The sequence below is a fragment of the Saccoglossus kowalevskii genome, chromosome 16 (assembly GCF_978046115.1).
Source record: "Saccoglossus kowalevskii chromosome 16, keSacKowa6.1, whole genome shotgun sequence".
Lineage (NCBI taxonomy): Eukaryota > Metazoa > Hemichordata > Enteropneusta > Harrimaniidae > Saccoglossus > Saccoglossus kowalevskii.
In genome coordinates, this window is record NC_140656.1 from 10,184,590 (window position 1) to 10,205,213 (window position 20,624).

General features: G+C 36.0%; 3 protein-coding genes across 3 annotated transcripts; all 3 read right to left on the bottom strand.

Moving 5' to 3' along the window:
* Positions 1-9,449: 9,449 nt before the first annotated feature.
* Positions 9,450-10,978, bottom strand: LOC146733652 (uncharacterized). Its single transcript, XM_085491477.1, has 4 exons — positions 10,742-10,978; positions 10,112-10,245; positions 9,902-9,976; positions 9,450-9,663 (listed from the first exon to the last, which is right to left on the bottom strand). Exons 1-4 carry the CDS (start codon positions 10,926-10,928, stop codon positions 9,559-9,561), a joined length of 501 nt encoding a protein of 166 aa, XP_085347603.1. The 5' UTR covers positions 10,929-10,978; the 3' UTR covers positions 9,450-9,558.
* An 88-nt stretch (positions 10,979-11,066) lies between these two features.
* On the bottom strand, positions 11,067-14,109 carry LOC146733653 (muscle, skeletal receptor tyrosine-protein kinase-like). The gene is made up of 6 exons (XM_085490855.1): positions 14,094-14,109; positions 13,706-13,978; positions 13,330-13,599; positions 12,715-12,972; positions 11,986-12,252; positions 11,067-11,392 (listed from the first exon to the last, which is right to left on the bottom strand). Exons 1-6 carry the CDS (start codon positions 14,107-14,109, stop codon positions 11,067-11,069), a joined length of 1,410 nt encoding a protein of 469 aa, XP_085346981.1.
* Positions 14,110-15,537: 1,428 nt separating this feature from the next.
* LOC102809634 (titin-like) lies at positions 15,538-16,429 on the bottom strand. Its single transcript, XM_006815682.3, has 2 exons — positions 16,323-16,429; positions 15,538-15,966 (listed from the first exon to the last, which is right to left on the bottom strand). The coding sequence occupies exons 1-2, from the start codon at positions 16,414-16,416 to the stop codon at positions 15,611-15,613; spliced, it is 450 nt and encodes a 149-aa protein (XP_006815745.3). The 5' UTR covers positions 16,417-16,429; the 3' UTR covers positions 15,538-15,610.
* Between the last annotated feature and the right edge of the window lie 4,195 nt (positions 16,430-20,624).

Consider the following 20,624-nt stretch of genomic DNA (forward strand, 5'->3'; position numbering starts at 1 on the left):
ATGTGCGGACAAATATTTAATACTTATTTTTGTGTAGACAGCTCTCGTTTAATTATTTTACACCATTACAAGTTGTTAAATTGAGAGAATAAGTGTGCGGACAAATATTTTAGACTTATTTTGGTGTAGACAGCTCTTGTTTGATTAATTCCCACAATTACAAGTTGTTAAATTGAGAGAATAAATGTATGGACAAGCATTTGAAACTTATGTTGGTGTAGACAGCTCTCGTTTAATTATTTTACACCATTACAAGTTGTTAAATTGAGAGAATAAATGTGCGGACAAATATTTTAGACTTACTTTGGTGTAGACAGCTCTCGTTTAATTATTTTACACCATTACAAGTTGTTAAATTGAGAGAATAAATGTATGGACTAATATTTGAGTCTTATTTTGGTGTAAACAACTCGCGTTTGATTAATTCCCACAATTACAAATTGTTAAATTGAGAGAATAAATGTGTGGACAAATATTTGAGACTTATTTTGGTGTAGACAGCTCTCGTTTAATTATTTTACACCATTACAAGTTGTTAAATTGAGAGAATAAATGTGCGGACAAATATTTTAGACTTATTTTGGTGTAGACAGCTCTCGTTTAATTATTTTACACCATTACAAGTTGTTAAATTGAGAGAATAAATGTGCGGACAAATATTTTAGACTTATTTTGGTGTAGACAGCTCTCGTTTGATTAATTCCCACAATTACAAGTTGTTAAATTGAGAGAATGAATGTGCGGACAAATATTTAATACTTATTTTTGTGTAGACAGCTCTCGTTTAATTATTTTACACCTTTACAAGTTGTTAAATTGAGAGAATAAATGTGCGGACAAATATTTTAGACTTACTTTGGTGTAGACAGCTCTCGTTTAATTATTTTACACCATTACAAGTTGTTAAATTGAGAGAATAAATGTATGGACTAATATTTGAGTCTTATTTTGGTGTAAACAACTCGCGTTTGATTAATTCCCACAATTACAAATTGTTAAATTGAGAGAATAAATGTGTGGACAAATATTTGAGACTTATTTTTGTGTAGACAGCTCTCGTTTAATTATTTTACACCATTACAAGTTGTTAAATTGAGAGAATAAGTGTGCGGACAAATATTTTAGACTTATTTTGGTGTAGACAGCTCTTGTTTGATTAATTCCCACAATTACAAGTTGTTAAATTGAGAGAATAAGTGTGCGGACAAATATTTTAGACTTATTTTGGTGTAGACAGCTCTCGTTTGATTAATTCCCACAATTACAAGTTGTTAAATTGAGAGAATGAATGTGCGGACAAATATTTAATACTTATTTTTGTGTAGACAGCTCTCGTTTAATTATTTTACACCATTACAAGTTGTTAAATTGAGAGAATAAGTGTGCGGACAAATATTTTAGACTTATTTTGGTGTAGACAGCTCTTGTTTGATTAATTCCCGCAATTACAAGTTGTTAAATTGAGAGAATAAATGTATGGACAAGCATTTGAAACTTATGTTGGTGTAGACAACTCTCATTGATTCACAGTCAATTCGTCCCAATTCACATTCGTCCCACAAGTCGATTCGTCCCAATTCACATTCGTCCCACAAGTCGATTCGTCCCAATTCACATTCGTCCCAATTCACATTCGTCCCAGTTCACATTCGTCCATTTTTTTTAATTTATGGTCAGCGTTACGATCTTGAGCAGGGTCAATTTCTATGCCAACTGTTACTGACACGCTAATAACTCCACGTTGCGTGTACGGTGTATTTGTATTTATTAACTAATAACTCTACGTTGCATGTAAGGTGTGTTTGTATGATTCACAGTCAATTCGTCCCAATTATTTATTAACTAATAACTTGTACGTTGCACGTACTAGTACGGTGTATTTGTATTTATTAACCAATAACTCTACGTTGCGTGTACGGTGTATTTGTTTATAGCATCGGCAAAAACAAAATGGCATAATGAACAATTACGCATGCCAGTGCATGACGTGTACGTGAACAGTTCGTTGTTTGGATTTTTTGTGTTTATTTGGCGAGTTAGTAGTGGGCTAACCTTAAAACTGACGAATCCATCGACTTGTGGGACGAATCGACTTTGGGACGAATCAACTTGTGGGACGAATCGACTTTGGGACGAATTAACTTGTGGGACGAATCGACTTGTGGGACGAATGTGATTTGGGACGAATCGACCGTTCCCCCTCTCATTTGATTAATTCCAACAATTACAAGTTCTTAAATTGACAGAATGAATGTATGGACAAATATTGACCATTATATTTGTGAGTAAATACCTGTTGTTTAATTAATGTCCACCTCTACAAGGTTGTTAAATTGAGAGAATAAATGTGTCGACAAATATTTGATACTTATTTAGGTGTAAGAACTGTGTTTGGCCAACTTCCACCATTGCAAGTTATTAAAATAATGAAATAAATATACTGGTATCATTGGATATTTGATTTAATTGTGAAACTTTCTAGCAAAATGTTAACTGCTGGCTTCGAACCCTCAATCAACAATTCCGCAGACACAGTATAAATTCCACAACACCACAGAAGATATTCGTCTGTTGTGAGTTTTGTGAGGTTTATTATTTTTTCGCGACGTTCTTTGTTTACTTGTTTACGGTTTGAGAGATTTCAGTTTATTTGATCTACGTTTTTACGGTAGCTCTGAGCGGGACTCGAACCCACTGTCTTTTCAAGCTAATTTTGTTTTATTTTGATGGCACGCTTGTGTACCACGCCACGACGTTGGTCGTTAAGTGGTGTTCATTTTTTCTAACTACTCCAGTGTTCCGATGAGTTGAACGGAAAAGCCAAAACGATTGCTGGTTTCTGATTGCTTCGGTTCTGGTGAGTGTGTATCTAGTGTGATTCGAACCCATGTCGTTTGTGTTGGGCGTTTTTTTATTTCCCATGTTGGCTACGGCGTAATATGCAACCACTTCCCCGTTTTATTGTGATTTTGAGAGTGTTTAATGACGTCTTCCTCACCCGTCACGCCATGACCCAGTTTCAACCACACGGCCATTTTGCAACACAGTTCGTGACCCTCGGCGTCACCCGACTGACTATATGATCGTTCTGTTCAACTGTTAAGCTAGGATTTATTACCGTTATTATCATTATATTGTCACATGATTTGTTTTACCTTATGTGTAATGTCTTAAGTATCCATATATACCAAGGAAACGACCCCGATTTAAGGTCATGTATTTTGTGACGTCACCAATTCGTGTGTAGGTACGGCTTCTAGATCCGTGCCCAATATGACAACTAAACAACTTAGAATTGTCGACAGCATAATAACGACTGAAAATGTGAATGAGATTAAGCAATTGTACCCACCAATGCACTGAGAAACAAGCCACGGTTCTGTCAGCAAGCCACACATTACGAAAAACAAAATGGAAGCTTTAACAACAACGCCCTATGTAGCCTATTAAATTATTAACTACTTTCCCGGATGTCGAAGATACGACGTAACGTAACGTCGTCGCCACAAAACTAAAATTTCCTTTTATCGACTTAGTATTTTCCGCCATGACAAAGCCGGAGTATTTTTGTACAACAGTCTCGCTACTTCCAGGAAATTGGTCTATATGTGTAAACTCTTACTCAAGTTACTGTTTTTTTTTTCTTCCAAACCGTGCCTGGAAGATGTATGGTGACAGTAAATGCCATTGTTATATTGTATATATACGCATTGTTTATCCGGGAAACACTAATAATATTATTACTTTACACTCATCATTGTAGACTACGCTGAGTTGTAGTTTCACTCCACTCAGGTGGTACCGGTAATATACTTTGGTGACGCTCTTGATATAAACCTACTTTGCAATATCAAGTATAATTGCCAGACAAATATGAAAAAACACCTGCAATAAAACTGACGATGGTGGGATTAGAACAAAATCGAGTAATACCCAATGTCCATTGTGTGCGAGTCCCAAAAGTTGATCCACACCAACTGCCAATCCTCAAGCCAGGCTAAACCACGTGACATGCACATTGATTGGACGAAAGCCAAACCACACAATTTGATAAATTATACAAAGCACACTGAGCTATATTTGAAAACCTACGGGCAGTTTTGTTCCAGTTCCGGGCTGGAATGATGTTGTTAAAGACGCCCATGATAGGGCTCGTGAATGTTTTCTTGTGTGGCGAGATGCTGGCAAACACAGACAAGGTTTCATTCCGCCATATGATGCAATCATCAAGATCAAAATTCAAGCTTGCACTGCGTAGTTACAGAAAGAACAAAGCACAGGCTAGAGCTGATTCTATTGCAAAATCCTTTATAAATAAAGAGTGCAGTGCATTCTGGAAGAAGGTTTGTGGTACATCGTCCTCAACGGTTGGGGGTACCTCGGGTGAACCAGAAATTGCGGATATGTGGGCCGATCATTTTGAAGCTATTGTGAATTCCGTGAAGAATGATCAATATGAAGCAAAAGTTCATAACTATATATCTGACTGTGATAATAACGGTATTCTTGTATCTAGTGCGGACATTGCGAATATGATCGGTAAGCTACCAACTCAAAAGTCGCGTGGTTCTGGTGGTCTCTGCGCTGAAAATCTTAAGTATGCTAACTCATCTGTCAATGTGCATTTGTCTATGTGTATCTCATCTATGTTTGTCCACGGGTATATCCCTCCTGAGATGTCAAACGTTATTCTTCTTCCTCTATTGAAGAACGAAAATGGAGATGTGACCAGCAAGAACAACTACCGTCCTATGACAATAGGCAATGCACACGCTTTTCTGAGTTCGGTTGTATGTTTGGCATCAATACATTTTGTGAGGTATTCGTTAGTAAAATGATTGGAAATGAACTTGATTAGCATTAACAGTATAGTATTACAAAGTGGAATTTTAGAAATTATTCTCAACCACAAATTAATATACATATAATTGCAATAATTCAATTTTTGCACTACTGAGAATGTCAAATTAATGACGTATTAATCCCATAATACCAAGCAATCAAAGATAAACCAGGATGATCCAAAGTTGGGATGGAATTAAAAACAATAATATTAATTGTCTGATTAAACTGCAATGAAATAATTTGTTCCGTTGTTTGATAAAGGGTATTGTACACTTGGAACAGAAATATAAATGAATCAGCCAGAACAGTCTAATAATAGCCAACTATTCTCCTTCACAGTGATTAGCTGCATTCTGTGGTGCGGGTTCTGCTACAGGTAGGACTGTCGGCGCTGCAGGGGACGTATGCGCAAAAGTAGATTCTGTGTATGCAATTGGAGGAGGTAGCGGTGCAGGGATACTGACTGTTACCGGTGGTGATAGAACCATTTCTGCTGGCGTGTCTTGTTGTTGAAGAAGTCAAGGTGGGAAGGGATTGAACACTTTCATTTGTGCTTGCAAGAACTCTTTTCGGTTGTACTTGTGAAAGTTCATTCGGAGGGCGACTGCTGCTCAGTTCTCATTCCCAACCAATGACAGCGGTGTTAGTATCTCAAATTTTGGAACGTATCATTGTAGACACATTGCTACGCTTTCCCTCGTCACAGGGGCTGACACTGTTCGACCTCGCCGGAGATTAGTGAGCGATGTTTTCCTGTCGTACACTGAAGGAATTGCTGTGTTAATATACTGATGCGTATTCACAAATACTAGTAGTACTGGTCGGTCATCCTCATCTCCAGTGTTCATATTCGTGTTTACTCGTGGGTTAGGCTGTAAATGTCTATGTCTATGCGGTTTTGAACCAATAGGTATAACGGTATTAAGTCTTCATACCCAGTTAATTAAAATCTGTGGAATACTTCGCGATGTCGACCCCATCTTGTTGTCATTCCTGTACGAGGATACAGATGGACCAGCGCTCTTGATACCTATGGCATGTTGTACCCAGGCGATGAAATCTGATTAATATGCACCTTTCTGTTTAACTTCCATTTTTTCTCCTAACCCCGCACATATAACACAAAGAAAAATGAAAAAATGTAAACTTCTTGTGTAAAACATGCAACGCAATGAAATATGAAACATTTAAAAAAAATAGTTGCAACAACATGGTTTGTGATAAATTCATTCATTACTAAAAATATATAAAAAGTCAATATGAACAGATTTTCATTACTATTTTAGCTAAGAACTTTGTAAAGAGAATGTGTACAATATTCATAATATAATGTATGTTTTAAAGTTGTGAGTGTGAGATATCGAATGTAATATATATATATATTGCGTAATTTCTTATTTATATGTACTTTTTGTATGCCAATACGCTCACAAGAGGGCGTTAATTAATGATGTAATCAAATAGAACTTAAGGAGCCTTTGTCCACTCTAAATGTGGGTGACGGATCAATTTCAATCAGTCGCCAATTTTCGTCGAGTCGTTACGAACACATTCCTAGTCACCAACACTTTTATCTTTCTACACAATATTTGCAAGAACTCTGCGTTCAGCAATTACATCGCGTTTGTTCAAGCCCGTGTTGTCATCCGTTGATGAGTCAAAAATTAAGCCACGTGTTGCATGCGTCGAAAGGGTTGACTTTATTCATACGAATACAATATTTAATTTTGGTAACAATCTGTCTTTGTGTCGTTTCATGTTTTTTTGTTCATATCTATGAAAAGAAAGGAGTGAAATCAATGGAAATAGTACATATTTTAACATAAATAATTTATTTCAACAATTGCAACACACGATGTGTCAAAAGTTACAATCGATTTACAAGTTGAATGAAAATGTTAGTTACTGAATGGCAAGCCACGGTCAACTGGACACGCGTGACGAATAACAAAATGGAAGCTTTGACAACATCGCCCTCTGTAGCCAATTATATTAATAACTTCGTTTGATATTAAAGTTTGTATTTGTGTAAACTCCTACTCAAGTTAGTCTTTTTCGTTTTCTTTCAAACCGTGCATGGATGAAGTATGGTGGCAGTAAGTGCCATCATTGTTACACTATTGTAAATATACGTATTGTTTATCATGGAAACAATCATAATAATATAGCAGCAAGCAGAGATTACCGGCTTTTGATGCAATGCCCATGTTAGCACAGAATTGCATTTATGCAACATAGTTATGACATTACACTTCTGTAATATCTAGTGTAATGGAGACATGTACTGTGATCAGTTTACTATATACTATAAAGGCAAATTGATCTAAGCACAGCATGGCAAACAGGTCACAATTTTGCTAACAGGTGGGGAAGGGTGCTGTTATGGTAACTTGGTGACAGTATGGTGAACTATGACCAGTTCACTATATTGGGACCAGTCTATTGTATACAGTATGTAACACGTACGGAGGGTGTGGCAGTGTGAGTCAAAAACGTTCAGATATCGAAAGATGAACCAACGGTGACATAGCGGTTATGCAGAAAACCCATGCGTAACCGTCGGATTATTGCATGATCCCCGATGAGAACAACATTATTTTTTCAGGATATATTCAGATATATAGCCATTTATAACTATTAGCTAGATCTAACAGCAGTTATATATATAGCCATTTATAACTATCAGCTAGATCTAACAGCAGTTAGATATATGTCCATTTATAAGTACCAGCTAGATCTAAGTTCAGATTCAAATAAGCATGAACCACTAATTTGACAGGAAAGTGATACTTATAATGCAGCAAGGTGTTTTAATTGCTGTTGTGGTAGAGTTTTTATATTTTCCTGTCAAATGCATTTATTGGTCCACTGAAAAATCAAAATAATGTTCCCTGTAACTTAGATTCTTATTGATCAAGGCATTTTTAAAATCATGGGTGTTAACTCCCCTCAAGTTATGACCCGTTGTCCCCTATGAAATAATGGTTGCATCTAATATTAAAATAAAGATGGCGGAGTATAGCGTTGATTCAACTCGTTCTACTCTGAATTACTTGGAGTCAATAAAGATCCTAGAAAGTTAGTATTTATATGCCTGTGTCTTTTTTTGTTTTTTGTTTTTTACTGTCTTTGACTTTTCCAGTATGTTTGTTGCTATTGACAACAATTCAGTCCTTTACAAGGCTTCTGTCCATGTTTTTCTTTACTACCTACCCAGCTCCTCGCCGGGGCGCTATGCAGCTGGTGTGGTATATTTATCACAGACAGTAGGGCAATTGTCACACTTAGTGCTTCAAGAAAATATTCTCTGTTCATGTGTATTTATATAAATAGATGCAGTTTCTTTGGCTTGAAAAAACATTCACTGGCTTCGTACATACAGGTATACTGGTTTACCTGTTTCTAGTTGAAATTTAGCCAATCTTATTATCCAGCAGGACAGTTGGACATTTGTCACATGTCACAACACTCATTTCCAAGTGCCACAGCTTGAAACAAGTAGTCAAATCTGATATTGACTGGAGCTTTTGTTTATATGGACATGGTAAATGGCAAACTAGATGGTCAGAAAATAATAAAAATAATCACAGGTTTACTCCACCCACCCCACTATGAAGTAAAAGGCCATATATGATGGTTTCATGTTTCTTATGTAAGACAAGTTGTGAAATGCGTTTTCCAGATTCCTACAAATCAGGACAAAAATACCAATATTTCACAAAAATACGGTCCGTTGGGGTTATATTAAGCCAACCAAGAACACTAAGCACTAAGCGTTAGGCCGTCGCTGATTGGCTGCTGTGCTGGAATGCCAATTTTTAGTTTCAAATACCCCGGCTTAGTGTTCTAGGTTCTTCGCGTAATTGGGTGTTCGTATGCAAGGGATTTCTCCACACAAAAACGACGAATTCGGCCGAATTTTGTTATTGGTTGGCCTAATATAACCCCAACGGACCGTATTTTTGTCCTGATTTGTAGGAATCTGAAAAACGCGTTTCACAACTTGTCTCTTATTTAGTTTTATGCGTCATTCAAGATGGCGGCCCCCATATAGTAAATATCGCATTATTTTATTATATCAGATGTGCGCCAGTGTCGCATACGACCTATTTACCACTTCCGTGTCACTGAGAATGTTCTAGAACCGTAAGTTCCAGACTCATTATGTATGCTGATGTAATGATCTATTTATAGACAGTGTGGGTATATATAGGGGAGTTGTTCAGCACTGAGTTCAGATCGGAGATTTCGTTGAATTGTATTGGAGTTTACTATCTAGTCATTGGAGTAGTGGAGTTTTACCGCGTTATTGTACTTGATGTTTGCAGAATATAATAATACCAGTACCAGTTGAAACCTCATCTGTTGGCTCCGTGTTCGTATTTTATCATCGCCGCCAGGGAAGTCTTTCTGTTACTATTGCCATTTTGGTATTTGAACCATCACACCTGTACTATACCAATTACGGTAATATTACGTTGCGTGTGACAGCCAGCTGACTGTGGATGTGGGAGTCGAATATTCCAAAACAAAAGTGCTCAATACAAAGTATATGTAGAGCGAATAAATACGGAAATAGAGTAATTAATACACAACTACATGAATATTGAAACTCGACAGCACTGTTTCGTAAGGTACAAGTACCTCACTCATCTGGAGCTTTATGTTTATTATGTTTATATATCATTGTAATAAAAATTGACAAACCATCTTTTATAATTCAGAGGTTTTGTTTATCGTGCTTGGTCTTTCATAATGCGACACTTCGTCCCTTGTCAGGGGAGAAAGTGATGTATAACTGCTATCACCTTCAGCGTCCTAAAATATAAGTGTGTATATTAGAGCATCAGAAACATGTGGCTTATTAATTAGTTATTTAACAATGCTTATTGGGTACGGGCAAAATTCAACAGGATATACGATTAACAACAGTATATTCATCCAGTAATCATTGTCGATAAGATATAGATATATTTGTCCGATCAATGTCATTTGCAACTATTTACATTTTGAGAAGGTGAAGAAAAATCAGATTATGATGGTTTTTGTTTCTTACCAAATTCGATAATGGCTTTGGAACTTCATATGTTGGTTCTTTATTAAATGATGTTGATGGCATTATTTCTGATGTCTTCAGGAAACGGATAAAAAAATAAAAGAAAACAGTTCATGGAGTCAGAAATTAAGTATATTCACCATTTTTTATTTTGGTTTATTTGATATATTTTTGTTTTTATCGATATAGATAATTAATTGGTGGTAGTACCTGTTTTGTTGGTATTTGATGTTTGAAACGTCTATACAACATAAATGCAATGATATTACCAGTCACAGAACAAACGAAAAGTGGTATAAGTATACCAGCTAAAATTACAATATCATTACTCTTATTTCCTGTACCTGAGAGAATGTGAAGCAAAAAAGCAATATATTTCAATTATTACAATATATTACAATTTCTGTGATTCGCATGAACCACTCAAACCCATCACATACACACGTGACATTGTGGTATTTAAGCCCATTGATTGAGATTATGAGAAATTCTCGTCGATTCTGAAAAACTGGAGGGTCGCTAGGAGAAAAGTTGAATGGCATCGGGCAAGGTGGCATTTTATCTTTCTGTTTGTTCAATGTGTATATGGATGGATCGTGTGAACGTTTGAGTAAATGAACAAGTGTGTTTATAATATATATATATATGTATTTGTTACTTGTTTTAAAACTGTGAGTTGGCCCTAGAATTAAATAATGATAATTACTAAGTTTCCCTTATTAAGTACGGAATATCTGTGATCTATATGAATGAGAGTAAAGTCGCAAAACCACACAGAAATGACCAGAAACGCGATGTATGTTCCCCCCAAATTATTCACACGATGTGATGTTACCACACCTGAAATATTGACCGTTGCTCTGAAACTATCCACTTCACAAATACCATCAATTGTACAATATGTAATTCTATAATCATCTGTTCTTTTATCCACTGTGTACTCTAGTTTATTCATATTTAGGCAGTGGTCGATTGTATTCCAGTCTTCATATTCCACGTGTTCTATTTTTACACATTCATATGTCATGTCTTCATGCCGTGTCCATTTTAGTATACCGGTTTGCGAGTTGAGCTGAACAGTTGGTTCATCTGTTTATAGAATTTCTACAATATCAACTCTCTACATTTCTGGACCATTCAAAATACAGTGGTGAGTAAATAAGCACTAACTATAATATGTATATGCGCACTCACCAAATGTTTTGACTACCTGGAGAGAAGAGAAGTTGCTTCTCCCTTTTGTACTTCCGGTTTGGGCTCTGTATTCATAAACAGTTGAATGTTGTAAATCGAGTATATGTATTGTAGTATTGCGTGTTCCTGTTCCATCTCTAGGCCACGTTAGAAAAAGCGCATCGCTCGGAGAACGGTATTCTATATAGTGTCTTAAATGTTCGGGATCTCCTCCATGGTATCCAGGCACTAGATCAATGACTACACTGTCATAATATCGACCAATAACAGCGATAGACACTGGGAATTCAGGAACGTCTATAATGATATAATTATTTCAGTTTATTCTGCGTATAACGTAAAAAATATAAAGTGAGAGTTATATATACACACTGATTAATTTTATAATGTTAATTGTAAATTCACCACTGATTTCCTTGCAAGAAGGGTATAGCATGTTGTGTGATTAATATGCGTTATAATTCATTATAAAATTATGTGCACATATTATTTACCAACAATGGACACATTAGGTTAATCGTGACCATTCTTATGTTGTTTTTTTCAACATCTGAACGCCGTCTTCCAATATATCAAATACTAGACGTTATTCCCCACACAATTAATATAATCATCTTTATCTTTGGTATGTATACGTACGTGTATTGTAACAGAAGGGCGAGAAAACCCATTCGAATACATTTGGAAATGGTTTGTATCATTGTTACGCTTTCCGTAACAAAGACTGCGACGACAATGATGATAAACATTGTACTTATACAAACTGCCACATGGTCAATGGTATTTCAATATAACAGATTACAAGATGTATTCAAAGTTGAATAACATATCCGCTAATCAAAATCATATGTGAACGAGAGCAAAGGAAAAACGGATATAAACTTGCATACCTGTTGGCACTAATTCGATATAAAGATAAACTATTCCAGCGTCATTACTCGTGTATATAGTATATGTACCAAAGTGCTGCTCGGCAATCTCTTCGATATGAACTTCGCAACTTGATGGTGTTTCTTCTCTAGTATGTAAAACTACGAAGTCATTCACCCAATCACCACATGTCACAGGCAAAGGATTAGCATCTACAATTAGTGTCATTGTTACTGATTCACCGATATCTCCAGAATACATTCTTGGGCCAACAAGTGTGGGTAAATCTATAATTTCATTTACAGTTATAATTAGATGCGAGTAACTTTCATCAATAGTTCATATTATTCTAATGAATATGCATATTACTGTCTACAAGGCTTAGTTAGCAGATTGTGTATAAAATATATTACTAAGATAACTTTTTGTCATGTGATCCATTTTTTTGGCCGCTGTTTTATTTTTATAAATTAACATGTCCCCTTGTCTTTATGTTATTTATAAACTGGCTATTTATATACAATGTTATGTATTCAATTATTCATGAGCAAATAGCAATACGTACAATATATATTTTGTATTTATGTCAATTAATATACGTTCAGCACTGTGTACTGGGCCAAGGCAACTGATTGCTGAATCTTTGAAGTTTATCGTTTTTCGTGGTACAAGTCCAAAACATACACTTGAAAGTACGAGTTTACAGATATAAAAAACACGGTTTTGGACGTGGTGCTTCTAATACTTACATTGTATTATAACGACAGTGTTTGAAGCAACTTTTTTCTGTTCTCCGTTATGAAAAGTGTTTGTAGCAGTACAAATATATGTTCCATTCTGTGCTCTGTGAACACATGCGTTCTCATATGTGCTTCCTTTAAATACACTGTTATCGGGTGTAGTCCATGTGACTATGGGATCTGGATTTCCATCTACAGTACAATATATCGACAGTGTTTCACCTTCTACTAGTGTCACAAATGCTGGGGTTTGAACCTCTGCTGGATCTGAATGTAAGAACAATTATCAAATCATACAAATTAGTTACTGGCCTTCACTCAAAAACAAAACAGTAACTTTTGCCACACACTCAAGTGGAGTAGAATAAGATATGTCAAAAATAGGTATCCAAAGACTTATTTTGCGTGAAGCCACGATCAGAATTGGGGGCTCGTGCATTGCCATGTCAACTGTGGGACAGGACTTTCTTTAGATCTGCGTTTTGTTTATGTGAATTGATTTGACAATACTACTACATAGTCAAACCGAAACTTTTAAGTATGACAAACAGAAGGTTGTAAAAAAAATATGTCATAGAATGTACAGAAATACTTTTCCCCATCAGAAAGCAAACCAAGACATACACTGTACTTCCACGGTGATGGTTGCTATCTCACTTTGCGTTGTACCATCATGTAATATATTCGACGCTCTGCATTTATATTCCCCAGTTTGGTTTCTATTGATATGATTTACATTCAAAATACTTCCAGACTTAATAAAAGCTCCTGATGGTTCCTCCCAAGAATAACTAGGAGTTGGATTTCCACTAGCTGAACATGTTGCAACGAAAGTCTTGCCTTCAACAATGTACCCGTTATTTCCATCGCTGATGGATACAAATCCTACTAGATCTGAAAGATGCAGAAATATAGTAATGTATACATCTGCAATACAAAAAATTATAAGAACGTGTGACGACTTGACAGCAACTAGACCTATACGTAAATGATAACTTACATTGCACATTGACATAAATACCCGATGATCCACTCCCACGAGTACCATCGTAGAATGTGTTTGTCGCTGTACAGGTATATTCACCAATTTCCGTTCTACGTATATTCGTGATTGTCAGTATAGTTCCATTTGATGTATACGTATGGTCAGAATTCTTCCACGTGTAACTAGGGGTGGGATTTCCATCGCTATTACACACAGCGGTGAATGTGTTTCCTTCTATCACGTTAGCATCGTCATTATTCGTGGATATAGAAACAGTCTGCGGGGAATCTAAACGAATATAAATGACACTGTCAAATACATGTATTGCGAAATGGTTATCATATTTCTGACAAAGAATGAAAGAAATCCCCCAACACAGACATGTACACACATACACACATACATCCAAGTCCTAACATAATGATTCTTGTGATACAAGTCACGTAACTTAATGTAATGCAGATTACGTATATAAGATAAGCTGTTTTAGTGAAATTCGAATACTAGTAGTAACACATTTGATTTTGGTAATTTCTGAACTATGTTGATATATATGCACATAACACAATATAGCGTAATACAATATATGGAATTCAGAGTTTAGTGTACCAGGAAATTCATATTCTAAATCCAACGGCATCAACTAAATGACAAAGATGTTTCTTTTATTCCAACATCGTTTATTGTTGAAAGTTTTCTTCGCCCGCATTTTATTATGCGAAACTGTTTGCTCGATGTGATAATTTAATAGCATACCACCCACAACCCTCATCATATTTCAAAATGTTGGATATACACAATGTACTACATATTGCCATGGTAACACTGCTATATAAAATTACTTACACTGTACATCTACTATTAGAATTTCTACATTTGTTCCATGTGTATCATCCCAGTATGTATTGGTAGCAATACACGTATACAAACCGCTGTCATATATCTGGATATTATATATACTCAGTGTACTGGTATTTGCTATGGTAACACCATCCTTTTCCCATTTAATACTGTCATGTGTTGGATTGGACTCAAGTGTAATTAAACACACTGTTGTGAAGTCTTGATATTTCTTTATTTTACCATTATTATCACCACTTGTAATACTTGTTGTTATCTCAGGTGGATCTAATTTAAATATTAATTGTATTATAACATTAACAATAGTGGATGACCGGCTAACCAAGTGAAAAGAACGATTCTAGGCCCGTTGCCCCCGGCCTTTTGCCCCCCCCCCGGTCTGTACCTACGCGGTATTGCATACAATATTAGTGTCTGATTTTAAAAAATGAAAAATTTAAGAAAACTTGTATGAATAAAATGTGATAATAATTTTATTGTATGAATAAAATGTGACAATAATTTTGTTATAAAGTTAAGCTCAATAAATAAAAAGGTATCACAAAAAACACACTTGTCTTTATTCACAAATAAATGCTTGTTGAATTTCTAAAATAAAAACACGGGGGGGGGGCAAAATTATCAGAGGGCAACAGGTCGGGGGGCAACGGGCCGGGGGTAAATGGCCGGGGGGGGGGCAACGGGCCTGCTTCCGAAAAGCACTCTGTTCGGCAAACAGTTTTATTGTTTGTAATTTGGGTTGGCTGGGAGTTTATATTATTGTTATTCATTTATAGATTCGTTATTCCAGTGATGAATTTGCTTCCATTAAAAAGCAAAGAAACTAGAAAAATCCACAGTGAACGGAACAGTTCCATAGTCACTGGCCTCTGAATTGACATAATTTAAAGGGAATTCTTGAAATTTGTTTTTGAAAACTCGTGCTGCAAAATAAAATGCGAGAGAAGCTAGTTTTAATCCACCAAATATTACATTTTAAATCAATCAAATTATGAACGAACGAGTGTTGTGTGGTGTGTGGTGCACAACGTGCAAAATTTCACGAACAAACGATGTATTTTACACGCGACGCGACGAACAACGACCCTTTAAATAGCAACACGTTGGGCCTATGTAATAAACATACTTACATTGTACATCAAATATAATATCACGATTACATTGTGGATATATTGACATTGAACTGTGACTGTATTTACAGTTGTATCGATCATCCTTTTTAGCTTTGGTTATTGTTATAAGCCATGACATCGGTCTGTCACCTTTATGATTTGTATCCTGTCCATTTTCAGTCCACATTAGTTCACCAGGAGGTGCTGCTTTATTTAGATCACATTTCAATGTAACACCAGTACCGGTAATGACTTCATAATTTGATCCAATCGCGCCCTCTGTGATACAGATTGGTGATTCATCTGTGAAACAATATAAAATTTACAAGATAATTGTACTATTTTAACTGCACTGATTTTAACTGATTGTCTGAAGATAGTTTGCATTCACAAAATGCAGCCAATTATTGGATTATTAGAGATATTCAGATAACGTTTAATAATTAAGGCCTCGTCTCATAATGCCTCCCTAGAAATTGATGCTTCTCTGTAAATGTTGCATATGCTTACTATGAATGGGTTTGCAGCTAACTCATTTAGCAAATGTGATAATATTAAAGTATGTTCATCTACTGTGTTATTCGTGACCAATATATGTCCGCCAGCATATAATATACTATGAAATAAAGTAGTATGAGTAATGCTGTCACAACACTTACCCAGTATTATAAGTGTTGCCTCTTGTGACTGAGGATGTGCATTTCCCACAGTGCACTTCCATGTGCCATCATCAGTTACACTCACAGGATCCATCTTTAGATGATATTCTCCATCAGAATGTGTTCCAGTAATAATACATGTAGGACACTGATGTGTGATAACGGCTGTACCAGATGAAACTTGTCTATGTGAACTCCCTGATGTATCGTACCATTTAGGTAAAGATGGTGGAACGAGATTACTGAGTGCACATTTCATCTCAGCTGATCCACCATTCACAGCTACCGTATCATATGGTGTTTGGGTCCATGTTGGTATTGCCGACACTACAAAAACAAGCAAACTTATTATTGTTCCAGGAAATGGACATTGTATCCCTTTTGTGTGTGTAGACAAGTGACATTATTATTTCAATAACCGTTGGGTTGGATCGTATGATCTAGGTGGACCACAAATTTGCATAGTGTGACATTAAATATAGAATGACATCATCCAATCCTGCAAAAATCATGATTATGAGCTGAAACAATCTTACAGCAATGAGAAAAGACTCGAAGTAAAAAAAAGTTCTTTAAAGCCAAAAGTTGCTCAAAATAAGAAGAATTTTGAAAAAAAAAATAATTAAAACAAAACAAGAAACGTTAAAAGAAAAACAATTTGATAATGGTTGAAAAATGGGCTCTACGTAGCGCTAAAAGAAAAAATATCCCATCCCTTATTTACTAGGTATGACGTTGTGGTTACGTAATGATTTGTGGTAACATGCATTAACTCGAACTATAATTGCTTATGGTGGATTGAAGAAGTATTTTGGTTTACCTGACACAGACTTTACGTCTTGGTGGCTTTATATTTGGAAACCTTATACAAATTTAGTGTCGCATACGACATGTTTACCACTTCCTTGTCACTGAGAATGTTCTAGAAACGTACTGTGTCTGGGTAGAATATTCTAGATTTTTAGGAACTGGTTGAATAGGTAATAGAACACTGTAGAAGGCAATAGAAGGTAATGGAACATTCTAGAAATTTGTAGTAAGTTCCAGACTCATTATGTATGCTGATGTAATGGTCTATTTATAGACAGTGGGGGTATATATAGGGGAGTTGTTCAGCACTGAGATCAGATCGGAGATCTCGTTGAATTGTATTGGAGTTTAAGTATCTAGTTATTGGAGTAGTGGAGTTTTACCGCGTTGTTGTACTTGATGTTTGCAGAGTATAATAATACCAGTACCAGTTGAAACCTCATCTGTTGGCTCCGTGTTCGTATTTTATCATCGCCGCCAGGGAAGTCTTTCTGTTACTGTTGCCATTTTGGTATTTGAACCATCACACCTGTACTATACCAATTACGGTAATATTACGTTGTGTGTGACATGTAGATTGAACAAAAATGTTTGGGGTGTATAGTTTTTACGATGATTTTATATGTCGTGCTACACAGTGATGGTAGTAACCGCTTGTTTCATATATGTTAAAGTCTTAACCCATGGCCTTAGATTTGAACAAAGTTGAACATTTACATATTCAATTAAACTTTGTTTTGTGTTGGTCAAAATGTACAATTTGTGCCCTGTGAGAGTTTTATTCTTGTTGAAAATTGCTTTTTTTCAAAATTATTTTAATAATTAGTGGAATGTACTTCTACACACTTTCAAAAGTTGAGGTCAAAATAACATGGATTTTTTTATTTTGTTTAACTCCAGTTTTTCTGAAAGGAAAGCCTTACTATTATCTGACAAAATCAACATCCAAGTTTAGTTCCATAGATTATGGAAGGTACCTTCCATGCACAGATTAACTCAAAACAAAACAATGTTTATTCCCGACGAATTTCAATGTTGATACATGTATTAGCATCCATTTTGTTCGAGTGAGTGCAAACAATTAAAATAATTACCGTGGTCGCCCGCGAATTTGTTTCGTACATCTAGCCATCAATATCGTCAGTTAAGGTATAGATGCAGGTTCGTGGGCACTTGAGAGTGAATTTTCTTTTTTTTTTTGCTTTTTATTATTCAAACAGTCTTGGCTATAGACTGTTAAAATTTCACAGCATTGTGAATAGTGGAACATACTCAAAAGACGATTTTAAAATATAGAAAACTGGTACAAACATTCTTACTTTTGAATGCTTAGCAAGATTTAGCAAGGTTGTACATAAATAATCAAAAATAAACATGGTGAAAAAAAGTAATGACAGGATCTCCATATTATGCACTATATTTAACTTTTTACAAAACTATAATAGGTTTAAATTTGGAACTGTTACAGCCATTTTAATTATGAGCATTAGCAAACATCTTACTGAGTGAATGGTTATGCAAATTAGCCATTATCTCCACTTGTGTTTTTCAGTTTACCATGGAAGTTCAAATCTAAATAGCTCCCACATTTCTTGTTTATTTTGAGTGAAACTTTCACACAACGTTTATCAGTTGTTTATTAACAAATGGGCGTCCAGGCGTATATTTAGTATGTTTTGTTTTCATATTACAAAGTTGTCAAGCAGGATGTGTGCCATATAGTCAATCCCGGTCAGTATTTCACACTTCGAATGTCATTGTCCGAGAATGCGAAGCTTTAAAAACAAGTCATTGTCAATGACACGTCCCCGTTCCGTTCATATTTGAGTGACATATACATTCAAAGCAGATCATGACCGAAATGCACCTGCATATGTACAACACATTGTACTAAATCTGAACAAAATCCATGCATGCATGACTGAGATCCGGTTCTGGAATTGTGAAAATACGTGATTTTAATGCATTTTCGGCCTTAAAATGGCCATCATTCAGCTATTGCTAAGCGGATCATGAAACAAATGCACATATCTATTTGTGACATGATGCACCATGTGTGTGTGAAGTTTGAACTTGATCAATCCAGACATGTCTTGGATACGGATCCAGAACTGAATTCTTTAAGAAAATGGCCGCCAGTCGGCCATTTCGAACTTGATCCGAAAAAAAAAATGACGTGCATCAAGGTCCTATTATGTTTAATGTAAGTACCGAATTTGAACAAAATCCGTCCATGCATAACTGAGATCCGGGTTCGGAATGGTGAAAATGTGCGATTTCAATGCATTTTCGGCCTTAAAGCGGCCGCCATTTGGCTATCGTTAATGGGATCATGAAACAAATGCACATACATATTTGTGACATGATGTACCTTGTGTGTGTGAAGTTTGAACTTGATCAATCCAGACATGTCTCGGATACGGATCCAGAACTGAATTCTTTAAAACAAAATGGCCGCCAGTCGGCCATTTCGAACTTGATCTGAAAAAAAAAATGACGTGCATCAAGGTCCTATTATGTTTAATGTATGTACCAAATTTGAATGAAATCCGTCCATGCATAACTGAGATCTGGGTCCGGAATGGTGAAAATGTGCGATTTCAATGCATTTTCGGCCTTAAAGCGGCCGCCATTTGGCTATCGTTAATGGGATCATGAAACAAATGCACATACATATTTGTGACATGATGTACCTTGTGTGTGTGAAGTTTGAACTTGATCAATCCAGACATGTCTCGGATACGGATCCAGAACTGAATTCTTTAAAACAAAATGGCCGCCAGTCGGCCATTTCGAACTTGATCTGAAAAAAAAATGACGTGCATCAAGGTCCTATTATGTTTAATGTATGTACCAAATTTGAATGAAATCCGTCCATGCATAACTGAGATCTGGGTCCGGAATGGTGAAAATGTGCGATTTCAATGCATTTTCGGCCTTAAAGCGGCCGCCATTTGGCTATCGTTAATGGGATCATGAAACAAATGCACATACATATTTGTGACATGATGTACCTTGTGTGTGTGAAGTTTGAACTTGATCAATCCAGACATGTCTCGGATACGGATCCAGAACTGAATTCTTTAAAACAAAATGGCCGCCAGTCGGCCATTTCGAACTTGATCTGAAAAAAAAAATGACGTGCATCAAGGTCCTATTATGTTTAATGTATGTACCAAATTTGAATGAAATCCGTCCATGCATAACTGAGATCTGGGTCCGGAATGGTGAAAATGTGCGATTTCAATGCATTTTCGGCCTTTAAGCGGCCGCCATTTGGCTATCGTTAATGGGATCATGAAACAAATGCACATACATATTTGTGACATGATGTACCTTGTGTGTGTGAAGTTTGAACTTGATCAATCCAGACATGTCTCTGATACGGATCCAGAACTGAATTCTTTAAAACAAAATGGCCGCCAGTCGGCCATTTCGAACTTGATCCGAAAAAAAAAATGACGTGCATCAATGTCCTATTATGTTTAATGT